The sequence below is a fragment of the Drosophila nasuta genome, chromosome X (assembly GCF_023558535.2).
Source record: "Drosophila nasuta strain 15112-1781.00 chromosome X, ASM2355853v1, whole genome shotgun sequence".
Taxonomy (NCBI): Eukaryota; Metazoa; Arthropoda; class Insecta; order Diptera; family Drosophilidae; genus Drosophila; species Drosophila nasuta.
The window spans coordinates 19,150,999-19,169,882 of NC_083459.1; the positions used below are offsets into that span (position 1 = coordinate 19,150,999).

The 18,884-nt window shown below is 34.5% G+C and overlaps 1 protein-coding gene across 1 annotated transcript in view; it reads right to left on the reverse strand.

The window, feature by feature from the left end:
- The window catches only part of LOC132797115 (AF4/FMR2 family member lilli), a 70,280-nt gene that overhangs the window by 38,821 nt on the left and 12,575 nt on the right, over positions 1 to 18,884 (reverse strand). Inside the window, exon 4 of the mRNA XM_060808630.1 lies at positions 17,342 to 17,971. Within this exon, the coding sequence (XP_060664613.1) occupies positions 17,342 to 17,971 (630 nt within the window). The remainder of the gene's footprint in view (positions 1 to 17,341; positions 17,972 to 18,884) is intronic.

Here is an 18,884-nt window from a genome sequence, read left to right on the forward strand (position 1 = left end):
AATGCGAATGTGAGTGCAAGGGAGAGGCAGAGAGAGAGAGAGAGAGAGAGAGAGAAGGGAGAGAGAGAGAGCCAGGAGTGAGGTAATGAATGATTAAGTGTTGTGATAATCAAAACTGTAGACAACTGCAACGAGACTGAAAAACTCGTATGTTCACTCATTCTTTCATTCACTTATTCACTCTTATTCACACCAAAAAATGAATGAATGACAAGTTGCTACAAAAAAAAAATAAAACATTAAACTTATTTGAACACTGCTGCACAAGTTAATTGCTTGATGACCAAATTTTATTACACTTCCAAGTGTGAAAAGATAAAACAACGAACAAAGGTAACATTTTTGATTAAAGAATTGATTGCATTGAAAAAGATACGAAAAAGTTTTAAAAAAATACATTTTCATTTCGAGCAAAATAATATTAATATGCATGTTATGTAATTGCAATTTCAGCAGAACAAATCAACAAAAAAAGTAAAAAAATAGAATATATGAATATATACATATATGAAATCAATAAAATTTGAAAAGATATTCTATGGAATTGTGTATAGAGAAAATAAGTAAATTCTATGCACTTTAAGCAATTTGAATTGCAGAAGAAAGATGAGGAAAACGTTTACGAAAAGAAGAAAGCTTTTAAAAGGATAACAGCATAAAAATATTCAATAACATTTAAAATATTCGATAAGAAACAATTTGATGTTGAAATAATAAAATGAACTTTAAATGACAGTCTCTTTAAAATACTGAAATAAATTTTATTGAATATACTAAAAATTACAAAGAACTTTCATTTCGTGTCTCAACTCTTCAGATTGCAACTAACCTTATCACCTTATAGTAAACCGAACAATGGGAAACTTTTCTTTTCTGTTCATGCAATCATTACAGTCACACTTATTCAGCTAATACAGTGAAGCATCGCTTGAAGTAACTATTATATTAAATTGAACAAATTGTTATTCAAAGCATAAATAAGATTAAGTAAACTTAATGCAATGGTCGACTGTAAATTTCACAGAAATTGAATAACAAACTGATTAAGCTGATATTATTTAATCAACAGCTGTCAAAGCGACACGTACTTTATGGTATATTAATTGTTGTATTTGTTTTCATTTTGATAACATGGCAATTAATCAGTTTGTAGCGAAGTGAAGTGAAATCAAGTTTGCATTTCAGTCTGTTGCAGTTGCAGTTAATAATTTTAAGGGCAGCCAGAAGCAACCTTGACACACTAAAGCAGCTGCAAGGACTTGCAACAAGGACATAGCTTGTGTTCCCTTCCCTGTCTCCCTCTCTCTCTCTCTCCGAGCTGAACTCATTTGCCTAATAGAACAATTATCGACGCCCACTTCGAAAAAAGGCGTTGCATAAACATCACACGCGCTCACGATGATTACGATGATGTTGCCTATGATGATGATGATGATGATGATGACGGTAATGATGATGGGCAGCAGCACAGCAATAACCACAACAAGCAACGCGCAACGTTGCAACAACAGGTTACTTCAAACAGCAGCAGCAACAGAGACAGAGACAAAAGCCAGAGGCGGCGTGGCAACATCATCAAATGGGCATCGAGAAATTATGCCATTATTTAAATGGATACAAACGTGGAATCAATATCAATATGTTAATACGATTCTTTATGGTAATTGACACCCCTCACTCCTTTCCCCTTTCCCTTCCCCCTTCTCTATCGTTCCGACTACGCCCCTGCTGTTAAGCTTAATGCGTGGCCATAAGCATTAAGGTGAAAGGAAAACACGTTCCGTTTCAGGCTTTTGCTCATCAGCATTAAACCACATACCGAACGAATACTACTTCTTTTGCATATACATATTGTATATATATATGTATGTATATGTTATGTGTACAAATTGGGAAGTCGTCGAACATGACACGGAACATAACAACAATGCTGAAAGTGCTCAGGAATTAAGCTTTAGAATTTATGGTTTGCCGCATGGCTTAAAGCCAAAAACCAAAAACACGAAAACTCTATTTAAATACAGTTAAGACTATTTGTTGTACATATCCTGGCAGAGCGTAACATAAATTGTTGTTTATCAATGGTTTTTGTTTAATTAGGAAACTGTTTAAATGACGATTTTTTGCAATCGTCGAATCTTTATTTAAATATTTGTATTTAAGGAAGCTTTCATACCAAGTTTAGTTGATAGTTGAAATATAAATTCCTATTTCTATTTTAGTATTGTTTTCTTAATTTCATTTGCAACTAGATTTACTTGCTAATTTAAATATTTACTATATACAATGGGCGTTTTAAGTTGGGAATTATAAACTGTAAAATGTGAGTGTGTAAAGATGGCAGCCTCTTAGCATTTATCAATTTATCGGAACTAACTATTTTAGCAATAAATATTTTAGTTTACTTATTCAGTAAAAAAAAACAAATAAGAAAGCTACAGTCGAGTGTTCTCGACTGTGAGATACCCGCTACCCCCTTTTAATAAAGGCAAAATATTGCGGTACCATTTTCAAAATATACCGAAAATACTTTTAAAAATATACCAAATGATATATTTGGCATATCGATAAAAGGACCGCATTCAAAATATACCATAGACGGTACAATATACCAGATTGTCAGCCAAAGCAACTAAGACCCCTAGTAAGTAGGCGTTTTTGCCCATACAAAAGTATTTCTTTAATAACTTCGACAATTTTTATCTGATCGCAACCAAATTTTCAGGAATCATAAATACTATAGTTATTATTGTATATACCAAAATTCCAAAACCAAAACTCTAGCTTTAAAATTACGCTTGTTATTCGATTTTTTTCATTTGCGGGGGCGGAAGTGGGCGTGGCATAAATTTGAAACAAACTTGATCTGCGCACAAACATAACAAATGCTGTCGAAAAAAAATTATATCTCTATCTCTTATAGTCTCTGAGATCTAGGTGTTCATACGGACGGACGGACAGACACACAGACGGAGAAAAAACGGACGGACATGGCTAGATCGTTTCGGCTGTTGATGCTGATCAAGAATATATATACTTTATAGGGTCGGAGATGCCTCCTTCTACCTGTTACATACATTTCCTGCCGGCACAAAGTTATAATACCCTTCTACCCTATGGGTAGCGGGTATAAAAATGTGTTGTCTGAAGAAAATGTAAACAAATACATTAAATTACAGCCTGAAAGCCTTTGTTGCTCTGGCTTATCTCATTGCAATAGGGAATTGTATTCGTTATTACAATAAAATAATAACTTTTAATTACAAATTAAATGTAAAGTAAATATTAAATATTAACTCTCAAAAAAATACATAAATAAAATTAATATTTACATTAGTATACAAATGCCGTTTTCCAGTTTATTATTGTTTTGCTTTGAAAGTTGTAATGAAATAAATAATATTTTTTACCTAATTAACATATAGTTTTTATATTAATATGTTCAGTCACATATATGTAAATGTATTTCACAATAGTCTTTTATGCTTACGAAAGTATGAAACATGAATTTGCTACACAATCCACAAATATATTTCATTTTAAAATGAATAAGAAATAGGAAATTAAAGCATCACGATAACAAAATATATATATTTATATATACTTATATAAAATAAAGTATAAAGTAAACTTCAATCCTTCAATCCTTATTCCCAACTCTACACAAATCTTGATACAAATCTGTTGTAATTCATATAATCTGCACAGTCTTGAAACAGTTTGAAGAAATCAACTTGAAGACCACAGCGATGCATACACTGAATGTAAGAATGTGACATCAATTTGCATACATATAAAGTACTTTAGGTTATGCTGTGTTTATTGCACAACGCGAAAATTGCAAAAAAAAAGTCAGTTTTGAAAGGTGAATTTCGCTGGCTCGCTGGCTCAAAGCATTTGCCTTAACAAGCTGCATATGACAATGGCTCTTAATGGCTGCCAGAAGTGGGATAATGGCGGCAAAGATGAGCTTAGCGGAGAGAGGGGAAGGAAAAGGAGAAGAGATGCCAACAGATGCCACATGCCAAAAAAAAACACACACACAGAGAAAAGGGAAGCGAGGAAAGCGTGGAAAATGCGGCGCATTGCATTGCAATGAGAAGGAAAAACAAAAAAGAAGAAAAAGAAAGAAAGCAAACGCAAATAACGCGACAAGGACGATGCATGAAAATGGCAACGAGGCCATCGGGGCTCAAAAATGTCAAGGCCCTTGGGTTCGGTAGTCCTGGCAACCCTTTTGCCAAACGCCAACAAGGACAATGACAATCCAGTTAACAGTCTCTGGCAACAAACAACAACAACAACAACAAAATGTGGGGAAAAAACCGATTGGCGCTGTCATTTTATACTTGGCTAAAAAAAAAACGAAATTCATTGAATAACAAATTCAAATTCATCAGATTTGCATATTAAAAACACATAAAATGTTTTAAACGCCGCTTGAAATGTGATTCCTCCAAATGAAATCAAATCGAGAGAAAACATTAAAAGTATTTCTCTTTATTTTTTTGTTACTTAATAATTTTGAAAAGCTGCGCAATGAAATTCGAGACACATTTTGGAAATTCGATATAAACTAGCGACATCCAAATGCGATATTAATGCGTTTAAATTGAGCTTTCAAATCGAAAAGTAGCATAAACTACTTTCGCTTTGTTTTCAAATGAGAAATTAAAAGAAATTCACAGTATAAAGTATATATTTTAAAGTATAAAAAATAACAATGAAATATTGTTTAATAATTTGAAGCCTTGCTATTGAAAAAGTTCTCAAAAGTTAAATTTAAAAGTGGTTTATATATTTTTCTTCAAATTTTACTATCTAAATTGAAAATATGAAATTAATCAAAATATACAGAATAGTCAAAAATTATTGGCGCCTCACTCACTAAAATAAAGTTTAAATAGTTCTAAAAACTTCCATTAAACACAATAAAACACTTTATTGTATTTGAATGTTAAATACGTATGCAAATAAAGATCATTTATTACATTTTTAAATACAAATCATTTTCCACAATTTTTACTCTAATATCAAATATTATGAAATTTATTTTAAAAGCCAAAAGAAATTTAAGAAATTATTGCTCAAAACATAAAGAATCATTAAACACAATAAAATAGTAATATGCTTTAATATAATATGCTTTTAATCATCAATAACCAATTTTTGCTAGGATCAAAAGATAATTGATTTAACGCAAGCTGGTCACACTAAAAGTATTTTGCTCTTCTCTTTTAACTTTTCCTCATTCCTTTGACTTTCTCATAGAACAGGACGGGCAATTGTTTAAACAAGTGAATATTAATCGAAGATTTTATAGCTTATTTAATTGTGATACCTTTTTATAATTAGAGGCTTCACTCACAAAAAGAAAGTGCACATCATTTGATTAATTTTAATTTGCATTTAGTAAACATAATTGATATGTTGAATATGTATGCAAACATATATTGATCAAGTACAATATTTAAAAATATATATTTTTAAAATTTTTAAATATACAATACTTTATAACATTTGCAGTTTGTTGAGACTTTAATGAGTAAGAACTGATTTTGAACTCGTTGCGAACCAGTTGCGAAAGCTCAGCTCAAAAGCAACATGGCAAATTATTGAATTATTTGCAGAACTTTTTGCAATTGATTTGGAAAATGAGCAGTGGAAAATGTGTAGCGGGAAAACTGAGTGTGTGTGTGTGTGTGTGTGTGGATTAAGCATCGTTGTTGTTGTTGCTTTTGTTGTTGCAGCTGCCGCTTAATCGTGTTCCAGCAAAACACTTTGGCCAATCTTCATCGCAATGTTCGTCTAGATTCTAGAATATTTACACGCCAATCAATGCACTAAAACCCTCTCCTGTCCCCTCTTCCCCTCTCTCACTCTCTTAAACCCATTTAGCTAGCTGGACATGGATGAATGTTGGTTGCCTGCCTGCAGCATTTGCTTTGCGTGTCAAATCAGATTTTGTAATTTTGTGTTGTTGCTGCTGCTTGCCACACACAAAACGCTTTGTACACAATTCTTTTTGGCGGCTGCTCTGCCTTCAACCTGTTCACTTTGACGCCTCACTGGGGTGTGCGGAAGAGGGAGGGGGCAGAGAGAGGGGAGTGTGAATGTGAGTGCGAGTCTGAATGCCATTGCGATGTTTATCGAGAGCAATAATGTAAATGCTGGTAGCACTCGCAAATGGCCTGTTAATTGCTCACGGTTGCTGCACACACACACACACACCCACACACACACACACACGCGCATAGCCAAAAAGTGGGTGTGGCACAGAAAACGCTAAACAATCGCGCCACACACAAGTAGAAGCCACAATTTGCAAACACAGCTGAATAGCTGAATGAATGAATGAATGCAAATCCATTCGCCTCGATGTCGACGGAATCAAACAGGTGCACAGCACACAAAATGGCCAACGCAGGAAACGGAAACGGAAAGAAGAGGAAAGGCGAAACGTAAACGAAAACGAAAACGACGCAGCAGCAGCTTCTGCTACTCACCGCTGGCGGCGCCAGTGCCATAAACCACAAAATTGAAACGTGCGTGCAGCGAAATTGCGTTTGCAGGGGCTAACCGAGCATACACACACACACACACACACATAGGCAACCCTAACACACCAACACACACACAGCACACACACACATTTGCCTGACCCAATTAATGCAGTGCGTGTCCTTGGTGTCCCGTTGGAACGTTGACCAAAGGTCAGCTGCCATTTTACTGCCTTTGCCTGCGTTTAACCCACAACAACAACAACAACAACATCATCATCATCATCATCATCAACATAGTGCCGCATGAAGGCTGTTTGGTGGGCGGTGGGCGGTGGGTGAATCTTGGTTGTCGTTTGGCTGCCAGGCACGTTCCTAAATGGATGATGGATGCAAATTCGATTTCATTGTTTTTGCATGCATCCAATCGAGCAGCGTCCCTCTCTCTCTCTCTCTCTCTCTCTTTCACACTCTCTCTCTCTCTTTTTGCAAATGCAGACTTTGAGAGGATTGCTTCCCAATTGCATTTTGTGGGTCGAGTGCGTTAATGATTGCATTGCAATCGAATGCGTATGAGCAAAAGTACAATCCAAAACGGGTAAAGTGAAGTAAAGGAATTAAAGATTACAATAAAATAGAATAGGTGATTAAAGAAAACATGTAAAACAACAAAAAATTTTATATAGAGTTAAAAAATTATCAATAAGATGATAAATAATCTAAATAGCTACAATTTTCTATAAAATACAAATAAAATAGAAGTGAAATATATAAAAATAAAATAAAAATAAAATAAAATAAAAATAAAATAAAAATAAAATATAAATGAAAATAAAATAAAACAAAATAAAAAATAAAAATAAAATAAAAATAATATATAAATAAAAATAAAATAAAATAAAATAAAACAAAATAAAAAATAAAAATAAAATAAAATAAAAATAAAATAAAAGTTAAATAAAAATAAAATAAAAATAAAAATAAAAATAAAATAAAAATAAAAATAAAAAAAAAAAATAAAAATAAAAATAAAATAAAAATAAAATAAAAATAAAATAAAAATAAAATAAAATAAAATAAAAATAAAATAAAAATAAAATAAAAATAAAATAAAATAAAATAAAAATAAAATAAAAATAAAAATAAAATAAAAATAAAATAAAATAAAATAAAATAAAATAAAATAAAATAAAAATAAAATAAAAATAAAATAAAAATAAAATAAAAATAAAATAAAAATAATATAAAATTGGTCACATGCCAAATTTTTAAGTACACAAATGAAAAGATAAGTTTAAATAATTAAATTAAACACCTAAATATTTTGAATAGAAAAAAATAATGAAAATATACTAAATAAAAGAAAGTGCAAATAAACGAAATACAAAAAAGGAAATAAAATTAGGTGTCGAATAAAAGAGGTAAATAAAATAAAGTAGAATCAAAAGAAACAACTAATTATAGATTATTATTTATTATATTATAATATTCAGTGAACGCAATTCGAAGTTTATGTCTTCAAATACAAAATATAAACATTAATAGAAAAGCTTTGTCATAAAGAAGTGCTTAAAAACTGGTAAGTAAAATGGAATAAAATTAAAGTATAAACAAAAATAAAAAAAACTATTTAAAAAAAAAAACAATTTCTATGTGGTCAATTAAAGAAACTAAAATATAGTGAAATGTAAACAATAAAACGAAAAAATAAATAATTATTTAGTAAACAAATAAATTTTCAGTTTATTAAACTACTTTAAAACTGAAATTATGCACTAAATAAGTTTAGCGCATTTCAGACCTTAAGAAGAAGGGAATTATCCTCAATTCATCGCAACAAACCAAATAAAAACCAAAAAACCAAAAAAAAAAATAAAACTGATTTGCTATTAAAAATAATTGGTTTTGCGAATATTTCCATTGTATTTTACATAAGCTACACATTACTATTATCCAGTCAATCAATATTAATTGCAATTAATCACATCCTCTAGGAGTAAGCATAGAATAACATTAACAATTACCATTTCAAATAATTGTTCTTTGTTATAAGAAAAGTCAGTCTTAGTAATTTTTAACATATTTCTTATGGAGAAAACACTTTGAAAATGAGCAAATCTTGCGAAATGCACGCCAAATAAGCTGTCAATAGTAATAGTAGATATTTAGTAGTGCTGCCCACTTGCTGATGCAGCGCTGCCACTTTGCAGTTGAGTGTGAATTTTGTTGTTCAATGCTTTTAGCATGTGCATGATAAATACGCATAAAGAATTTGAAATTGCGCATTGCTAAATTATGATTATCTTCTCTATTTATGCAACTGCATCAAATCGCAATGGTGTTTGGGTGTGTGTGTGTGTGTGTGTATTTATCTGTCAGTGTGGAGAACTTAATAAACTGCCAGAGCTAATCATTGTGTCAGTTGCTAAACTCGACATGGGACATGGGACACACATAGGAGAGATGGGAGATGGAAGATGGGAGCAGGTCACGTACGGCTGTTGGCCAAGCTATCATGTCTACTAAATTTCTCCCCAGCTGCATGGATAAATCCCCCTCCCTCTCCTCTCACCCCTTTCCCTATCGCTCTGTCTCGCTTGCTCTGACACACTGCAAATCCACACTCACTTTTTTATGTGTCACGTTGAGTTATTTTCAACGCGAATTTTCGAAATTTATTTGTCGAACATTGGCTACGCCAGAGGGATCTCATGTGTGTGTGTGTGTGTGTGTGTGCAGGGAACAGGGAGGAAGGTTAAGTGGGCAGCAGAGAACGTGGCGAGAAGAGTGGCGAGGAAGTGCGGGATAGCAAGAGGGGAGATCATTTCGGTTTTTGTATTTTTCAATATGCATTCCCCTCATTCGCATGCACATTCTTCTGACGCAGCTTTTCTGTTGTCCCCCTTCCCCAACCCTCTCTCACTCACTCTCTCTCTCTCTCTCTTTCGCTCTTGCATACGCGTTGCTTTTTATTATTATTTGCTGCTTCTGTTGCTTTGTCGTTGTTTTTGTTTTCATTTTATTCTGATGCTGATTTTGAATTTGCTTTTTGTTTTTGTTTGCTCGGTTTTCTTTTTTATTTTGGACATTGCCAGCGATGGCATTTTTGTGGCCTAAATGCAGGCGACTGTTGGCATGGTAAAAGGGGAAAGGGGGGGGAAGGGGAGGCATCGGCTGCAATGTGTCAGCGCCAGTTGCCTCAATGAATCTGTTTACATTTTCCACTCGATTGTCGCCGTCTCGCTTGCACTGCAGGACATCATCCAAACGGTTCGATGTTCAGCTCAGCAGCACATGCCACATAAATGTTGCACGTTCATTGCTGGTGTATGTGTGTGTGTGTGGCTTCTGCTGATAGCTGATAACAGTTAGCAGCTAACGGCTACAAAAAAAAAATGAAGCAAAGCAAAGCAAAGAGAGAAACAGGCAAAAGCCACCGCCCACTGGCTAAACTTTTTCCTTTTTTTTTTTGCACACTTGCAAGCGATTCTCTAACACACACACATACATACACACACACACACACGTGCTTGACCGAAAAGCACCGTTAAACGGTGACAGACTCAGCACAAAAAGCAGTTGCAAGCAACCAACAACAATGTCAAACAAAAACTCGAACGAGTTGCCTTCGCTGCCGCTGCCGCAGTCGACGTCGACGTCGCCACCACGACAGCAACTTCTAATAAAAACCGGGACAGCAACAACGCAAAAAGCAACGCAGCAGGAAAATCGTTCAAGAAAATTCCTATAAGAAATTAGCAAACAAAAAAAACAACAAGGCAACGAAAAAAACACCAGAAGTTTAAGAAGAAGAAGCAGCAGCACAAGCACAAGCAGAAGCAAAGGAACAACAACAAAAACTAAAACAAACGACGACGTCAGCGATGCGATTTTCTGCCGTTAGCTTTTTATGCGGCGCACAGAGCAAAGCTCCCAGAGAAAACTGCAAGATAAAGAGAGCGCACAAAATTGCAAACTATACTGTGTGCAATAAGACTGCGAGAGAGCGCCGCATTGAGAGCAGCAGCAGCAGCAGCAGCAGAACAAGCACAAGCACAAGACACAGTGAGAGAGCACGCGGTCTAAAGAGCGCAGCTAAAGGCGCGACTTGACTCGCTGTCGTCGTCGGTGTCGACGTCGCTGCTGCTGCTGCTGCTGCTGTTGACGTTGACGTTGCAGCCGCTGCCCAAAGAAGACAACTGCAGTGCACACAAGTCAAAATAACAACCGACAAAGGCGTCGCTAACGATTTCGATGCCTGGTTAAATGAAATTGAATAGTTTTGAATTACAACTTGCAATTTTCATTTAATGCACTTATAATTTTTATTAGATTAATGTAAAAACATTTAATTAATTATAATGAAATGTAAATTTAAAAACTGTAGAAATATTAAAAAAAAATAAGAATATATAAAAAACGTAATAAAAAAATAATATTTCAAATGTGTAAATAAAAATAAAAATAATATCAACATAACTGTTTTTTAATTGATTATTTGCTAGTATAATAATTAATAAATTTATTATAATATAATTAATAAAAAAATCAAAAATCTTAGTATTGATTATTTATTTCTTCATTTTTCTCTCAGACAGAAACTAAGTTTTGCAAACCTACGATTGCTTTTAGAAATTGATACGAAAAAGTAATAATAATATATTATATTTTTACATACATACGTACAAATGTTATGATAATATATCCTTAAGTCATAGTACATTACATATTTGTAATAATTTCTTGGAAAAAATTGTGATAATGATTAAATCTAATGCTCGATTTGTGTCAAACAACAACACTTATAAGTTTAAATTAGCACTTAAATTTGATGATTATATTCTCATGTTATAAGGTTAAACTTTATAATACTCCGATTTTTTTTTTCGATTTCCTTGAAATATTTTGAAACACATTAAATTCGTCACTTGAAAAAAAAAATATGCAAAACATAGTGATGATTTCACAAATTCTTAAAACGTTTGTCACATTTTTGTCGCCTGCACTTGAGCACGAAGAGCACTTTTCAGTCAGCAAAGGCTGTAACGTCGCCAGCCGGATGCTTTGCTAGTAGCTTTTTTCTCAATCAAATAAAAGCAACAGCAAAAAATAAAAATGAGAAATAACAAAACAAATGAATGCAAAGCGAGAGACAGTGTGCTATAGATAGAGAGAGCGAGAGAGAGACAGGGAGAGAGAGAGAAAAGTGGTTGGCGGCGCAGTTAAAAAATTGCGTTGTTCATAAATCAGATGCAATTAAAATTAACTGGAAAATGCAATGCTAATTAGATCTGCGGTCTGCGACGGCGACGTCGGCTTGTGTCTCGATATTTTGCAAGTGGCAAGTTTTGCTAACCGCGCCTGGACCTTGTGCATTGCACATTTGCTGGCAAAAGCCAAACAACAACACGGAACTCGGAACACGGAACCGGCAACCGGCAAAAAAAGAAGCGAAACAGACACAATTGGGCGGGGCGACGCGGCGTATGCGAAATACGAAATGTAAAATGCGATATACAACACTAAAAAAAAAAATAGAAAACAAACAATGCGTCATTTGTTTAATAACAATAATAGCAAGAAGAATTGCAATAACAATAACAACAACAACGAGTCGACAATAATTGCCAGTTGTTGTTCACTGTGTGCCGACAATAACAACAACGAGACACGACAACAGCAAAAAAAAACAACAACAAAAAAAAGACAAACACAATTATTATCTATCAACACAGCACGCGCGATTCACATTACGTATACGCAATACGATTCACACGACAAAAGCGTCGTCGCCCACTTCACATCATCATTAACATCATCATCATCATGATGTTCGTATTCTAACCACAAAACGTCGTCGGCATTCTCGTTGGCGTCGTCGTTACGTTAACGTTACGTTGTCGTCCCGACGTCTAAATGAGCACTAAAAACGTAACTCGCTGTCAGACGCCGGCCAGCCGGCAAAGTCAAAGCGCAAAAACGAAAAAAAAGAATAACATACGAAAAAAAAAGTAAACTAAAATACAAAAAGAATAACAACAACGAGGAGAAGAAGCAGAAGAAGAAGCACATTGTATAACGCTATCCTTACACTCGCTCTCGCTCTCACTCTCTTAGGAAGCGTTGGCTCTCTCAGTTTGTGTTGCCATCTCGCTCGCACTCCGCTCTCGCAGAGCGAAGTGTTATCAGCAGTTTGTAACAGAGACGCAGCAGCCAAAGTAGCAGTAAATGCATCTGCTGCAGGACAAAAGCAAAGCTACTCTCTTCACACACACACACATACGAATATATATACATATATATGTGTGTGTGTGTTGGCTGAAACATGGATGAACGAACGTCAAATAGAACATGTGCTAATGAATTATCAACTGTCAGCATAGCGTAAAGTGCAAACACTCACGCGGACAACGAAGGATGAATGAATGGATGAGCACAAGAACAACAGCAACAACAACACAAAAAAATGCAAGCAATATATGTTTGCCTATGCATTGGTGTGTGTGTGTGTGTGTGTGTGGATGTAGGACAATCCAAGTGGTAGCCTACTTAATAGAGACAGTTTTAGACACTGTGCAATCAACGACGGGCGAATGAATAACAGCTTAATGAATGAGTGCAGTCAAACTGAACGAACGAACGAATGAATGACTGGGCAAACTTATTGTGAATCATCGCATAAGCCGATTGTCCACCCCACACTTCTCAACTAACACCTACCTCCCTTCCCCTCCACTCCTCTCATCAAAAGTCAAGCAGGACCAACGCTGATAAAAATTTCAATTCAATATAAAAGCTTAGAAATTAAAGTGGCAAAAAAATATTTAAATAAATGACAAGAAAAATATATATAAAAAATATATATGAGATAAGCTCATTCAATATATAATATATTATATATTTAATTCAATTAGAGTGTAGAAAACACAATTGCAATAAATTGAATAACGAAATTATTACTACAAAATAAAAAAAAATATATTTGCTAAGAAATTAAAGTGGAAAAAATATTTAAAAAAAATGAAAAATTAAGAAATTTTGATAAGCTTATTCAATTTAATTCAAACTGACTGTAAGAAATGCTATTTTGATAAAATTTAATAAATAAATCATTATAAAAAAATAATAAAAATAGTTGCTTAGAAATTAAAGTAGAAGAATAACATATAATTTAATAAGATTTTTGCATTTAAATTATAGTATTCTCATATAAATTCAAGTATTTTCATTATTAGAAAAAAAATCATAAATTCAATTTAAACTCTTACAAAATAAAATCAAAATTAAAGATAGAAGAAAGAAGAAAACAAAATATTTTCCCTATAATACTCCCAATATTTAACAATCTAAAGAAATCACAAAATCAAAAAAAAATTCAATGCAAAGAATTTCTTAAAAAAATCTAGACAAAATTCTATTCAAAATTGTATATTATATTTATATAATATTTCAGATGTATTTAAAATTTTTTAAATTCTACATATTAATTAGTATTGAATACATTTAAATTGAAAAAAATGAATGAAATGAAAAATAAACTGTTTGAAGAAATCTAATCGAAAATAAAGTTGCAGATATTATTTAAAGACATTTTAGAATGGAAAATTTTAGATTGGAAAATTTGTTTTCTGAACACAGTTCTTAAATAATAAAATTTAAAAATGCAATTCAAAGTATTTCTCAAGAAATCTAGATAAAATTGTATCGCGAATTAAGAAATTTATTAAATTTCGTAAAGCATTTAAATACGTTTACATTTGAAATCTATTTTAGAATTTAAATTTTCATATTTGAATTCGTATTAAATACTTTAAGACTGAAAAATCTTTTACTAAACCAAATTCTATAAATTAACTTGTCCATTGATACCTTTCACAAAATATTTTTTAACAAATCTAGACAAAAAAAAAACGATTATAAATATTTTAAGATATTTACATTTATCAAATATTTTAGAATTGCAGTATTAAATACTTTTAAATTACAAAATATTTTGCGAAAATACTTTAAATCTTTGGCAAAATAAATCAATTAATCAATCACCAAATATATTGCAACTGCAGCAATAAATTGAAAACTAAAGTTTGTCATAGAGAAGAATTGATGACACAAAAAAATGAAGCGCAGATATGATTTAGTCAAAGTTATCGATAAACAGGGCAGAGGATGTGTCGGTCTATTGTTAACCTTGGGGCGGAATTGCCATTACTTATCCCATTCACAAGCACACACACACACACACTCCGCACTCACACACCCATAAATACACAAGCATATGCAGCCTCAGCAGCCACAGAAAGTTATGTAGCACACTTTCAGGCGCTTTGCGAACGCAACTTTCTGAAACACGCATTTGTGTTGAGTCTCTCTGTGTGTGTGTTTGGCACGCCTGTCTGCGTCTGCATATATACAGATACATATATATGTGTGTGTATATATATATACATATATTTATAGCAAAAGGTAAATGACATCAATGGAGGTTGGCTGGCTGCTCAGTCGCTGAAACTGAAGCTGAAGCTGAAGCTGACGTTGACGCTGCTCCTGACTCGACTCGCCTCGACTCGACGACTGCCGACGGCGGCGACAGCGGCAGCGGCAGCGAGTGCATCATGTTTACTGTTATTTTTTTTTGTGTTGTATTTGGCTTGCTTGCATTCTCTTCTGCTGGTCTCGGTCTCGGTTTCCGTTTGCTGCTTGCCTGCTTACAGTTTCCGGCTTTGGCCCAACACTCGCACACACACACACACACACACACACATACACAAAGCAAAGAGTTTTCCATGCGCGCGCCTAAATGTATGCAATCTTTTTTTCACAAAGTAAAACACATCTTGAAGCTGAAGCACAAGGCTCTTTAATAACTAATCAGAGACCAAAATGTGGGCAAAATGTCTGCAGGGCATTTGCCAAGTTATTGGGGATGCGTTGAAAAGTTTTCGGTTTACGGGAAATGCGAGGAAAGAGAGGTAAAGGGAGAGGGAAAAGGAGGGATAGAAACTAGAAATTGCCGCTCATTGTTTGCTGATAACTGAAATCAAAGCACGGCGTGTGGCAAGTGGCAGGCGTTGCACTGTTCAGGTTACTTTGGCTGTGGCTCTGACTCTTGCTCTGGCCGTATGCCAAAAATTGGAAATCATTACGTTATGCACGATGGATCACCCCGAACACACAGATGCTCTTTTCAAATCGATGAAAATTATTTAATGGTAGATTTCAACACTACCACAAATCATTTCATAAGTTTTATATATATATATATATGTTACTTCAAAAATATATTTGAATTTTATACAAATAAGTCAGTTAAGTATTCAGAATAATGATAGAGGTTTAACTATATAATTTATCTCAGAAGTTCTTCTCCAGAATATTATTAAAAAAGTTACAACAGAAATATTGATCTTCACTATTCAAAATATTCCTAAATTATTATTGTTTAGCAATGAAATGCAACAAACTCAAATATTATACACAAAAATAGCTTTTTAAAGCTATTGTGCACTTAAATGCAAATTGCTTTTCAGATAACTGCCTAGTTTATGGAATGCAAAATTGTTTTCGATTTAATCAAATCAAATAGAATAACTTTCTATATATAAATTGATATTAGTGTTATTGCATTGATTTATCAAATAATAATATCTTCAGCTGTGAACTTTGAAATAGCAGTGCGTCAGAAACAAAAATGTATAACGGCTGTTTTTATTTATTCTTGTTAGTTGATCGCTAGAGATAAGTAACAAGCTAAAACCCCAATAGAATTGTTCTCATTTACTAACACAAAAGTTGGAAATGCACATTAATTGCATATTTCGGATAACTTACTAATTTAATATAGCTATAAAATGTTTAATTTTATTTGCATTTTTGGATAATTGCCTAATTTATTATTTAATTATATTCTTACGTTCCGCAGTTGTTCAGAAATACAAAATTACGCATTGCATTAACACTTTCAAGATAAGTGCTCAAGTTTTTTTTAATGAAATTTCCAACTGATTTACTTTAATTGCATTTTAAGGATAATTGCCTAATGTTTTATTACACTTAGATATTAATAATTTTAGCTTTTGACAACGTTTGATAGATGCACAAAAATAAAGTATACACAATGCAAGATGACATTCAAGATAACTGCCTATTTACATATTACGAATAGCATTTATCGGATAACTGCCTAACTTAGATTTCTCAGTGGATATTGTATCACATTTCGCACGTTCAGAGGGTGCTTAAAAATAAAGTAATAAAGCACTGAAAATTTAAAATTTTGTACAATGAAATTCTCTCAGATTTAAGCCACTTATATTGTACATTATTCGGATAACTGCCAAATTTTATGCTGCAAATAAATTAAACGCATTGGGATTCTAAAAAACCTTTTGTATATGCACAAAAATAAAGTATACGCAATGCAACATGACATTCAAGATAACAGCCTATTTACATATTACGAACAGCATTTATCGGATAACTGCCTATCTTAGGTTATTCATAGGATATTGTATCAGATTTCGCACGTTCAGAGGGTGCTTAAAAACAAAGTAATAAAGCACTGAAAATATAAAATTTTGTGCAATGAAACTCTTTCAGATTTAATCAACAATTATTCGGATAACTGCCAAATTTGATGTTGCAAATAAATGAGGCGCATTAGGCAGCCATTAATTTTCATTAACCAGAGTTGCCACCTTAATCCCTCAGCTGATGGATCCATTCGACAAAAATACTCTGCGCTTATTAGGAGGAATCACAACAAAGGCAAAAATCAATTTCGTTGGCCAAACCAAAAAAGTGGAGAAAGTTTATTATGCAAAATACTTTGGTCGCTAACTTACCGCTGGGATCGTGATGCGGCTGCTGCTGCGACTGTTGCTGCTGCTGCTGCTGCTGATGATGATGATGATGCGGATTCGGAGCACAAAACGCACTCGAACCGCCTCCCAAAGTGGGCGGTGGCCCAGCAGCCGGAGGCGGTGGATAGGCGCTCGCCCGATACGATGGCGGCGGTGAGCCGACATCACAGCGATCCGGTGGCACCGGGGGCGGACCAACGGGCGGCGGCGGGGGACCGCCATAGTGATGAGCCTGCGGCGGTGGTCCGCCATAATGATGCGGTGGCGGCGGCGGTGGCGGCAATCCACCATGATACTCGGCAGCCTGCTGATAGTGATGAGCGTGCGCCGCATGCGCCGCATGAGCAGCCGCATATTGATGCTGATGATGCATGTGCAAGACGCCGCCGCCAGAGGGCGCCAGCTGATGCGCATGATAAGCGGCGGCAGCGGCCGCTGCTGCTGCGGCTGCCGCTGCATACGACGGCGGCGGTGGCCCATGATGATCCGGCGGAGCGTGCTCCGTGTGCAGACCCAGATCGGGGGCGTGGTACATCCCCGCACTGAGCGGCTCGCCGGGCAGCAGAACGTGCGGCGCCGGCGGTTGCACGGGCAGCGGCGGCGAGCTGTGAGCTGCGAAAACACAAAGAAATTAAACAGAATTGTAGGAAAGGCAGTTAGTGAAAAAGTCGAATATAAAAAATATAAAATTTCAAAGATATAAATTTAAATGGAATATATAATATAACATAACTAACTTTTTACTATCACAAATAAGTGTTTCAATAATTCATTTAAATCAAATTTGTCAACAAATACATGGTGCGTTCCAAAGTAAACAGGACTTTTTGAATCTAGCGCCCTCTGGTGGCGCCATATTTATGTCAACTGGTGCGTTAGAATCTGCTATCCTTTATCGACTTCCAGTAAAAATTTCATGACATTTCATCTATTGGAAGTGAAGTTATTGCCTTTTAAGTGTCAGTATGTTTTTGTCATCGGTGCGAGAATGAGCTTCGAACAAAAAACCCAACACTAAATTTTGTTTTAAAACTTTTACCGAAACGTTTCAATTGATGAAAAAAGTTTATGGCGATGGTTGCCTATCCCGTAGCAGAGTGCACGAGTGGTTTCAACGTTTTCAAAGTGATCGTGAGGACATAAATGACGATGAACATGTGGGCCAACCAAAATCCGTGATCACAGAAAATTCCATCGAAACTGTACGTGAATTCATAAAAAATCAGACGAAATCATCATTGAAATTAATGGAAATAGAATTGAACATCTCCAAAACATCGATTTATCGCATTTTGACCGAACATTTGGGTGTGTGCACGGTTTGTTCCGCAGAAATTGACTGACGTCCAAAAATTGCTCAGAATTAAACATTCGAAGGACCGACTATTTGACCAAAAATCACATTTTAACCATCAACCACTCCCCGTATTCAACTGATATTGCACCGTGCGACTTCTACCTTTTCGGACAAATGCATTTGCCGATGAAAGGAAAGCGTTATGCAGACGTCGAGGCCATTCAAAAG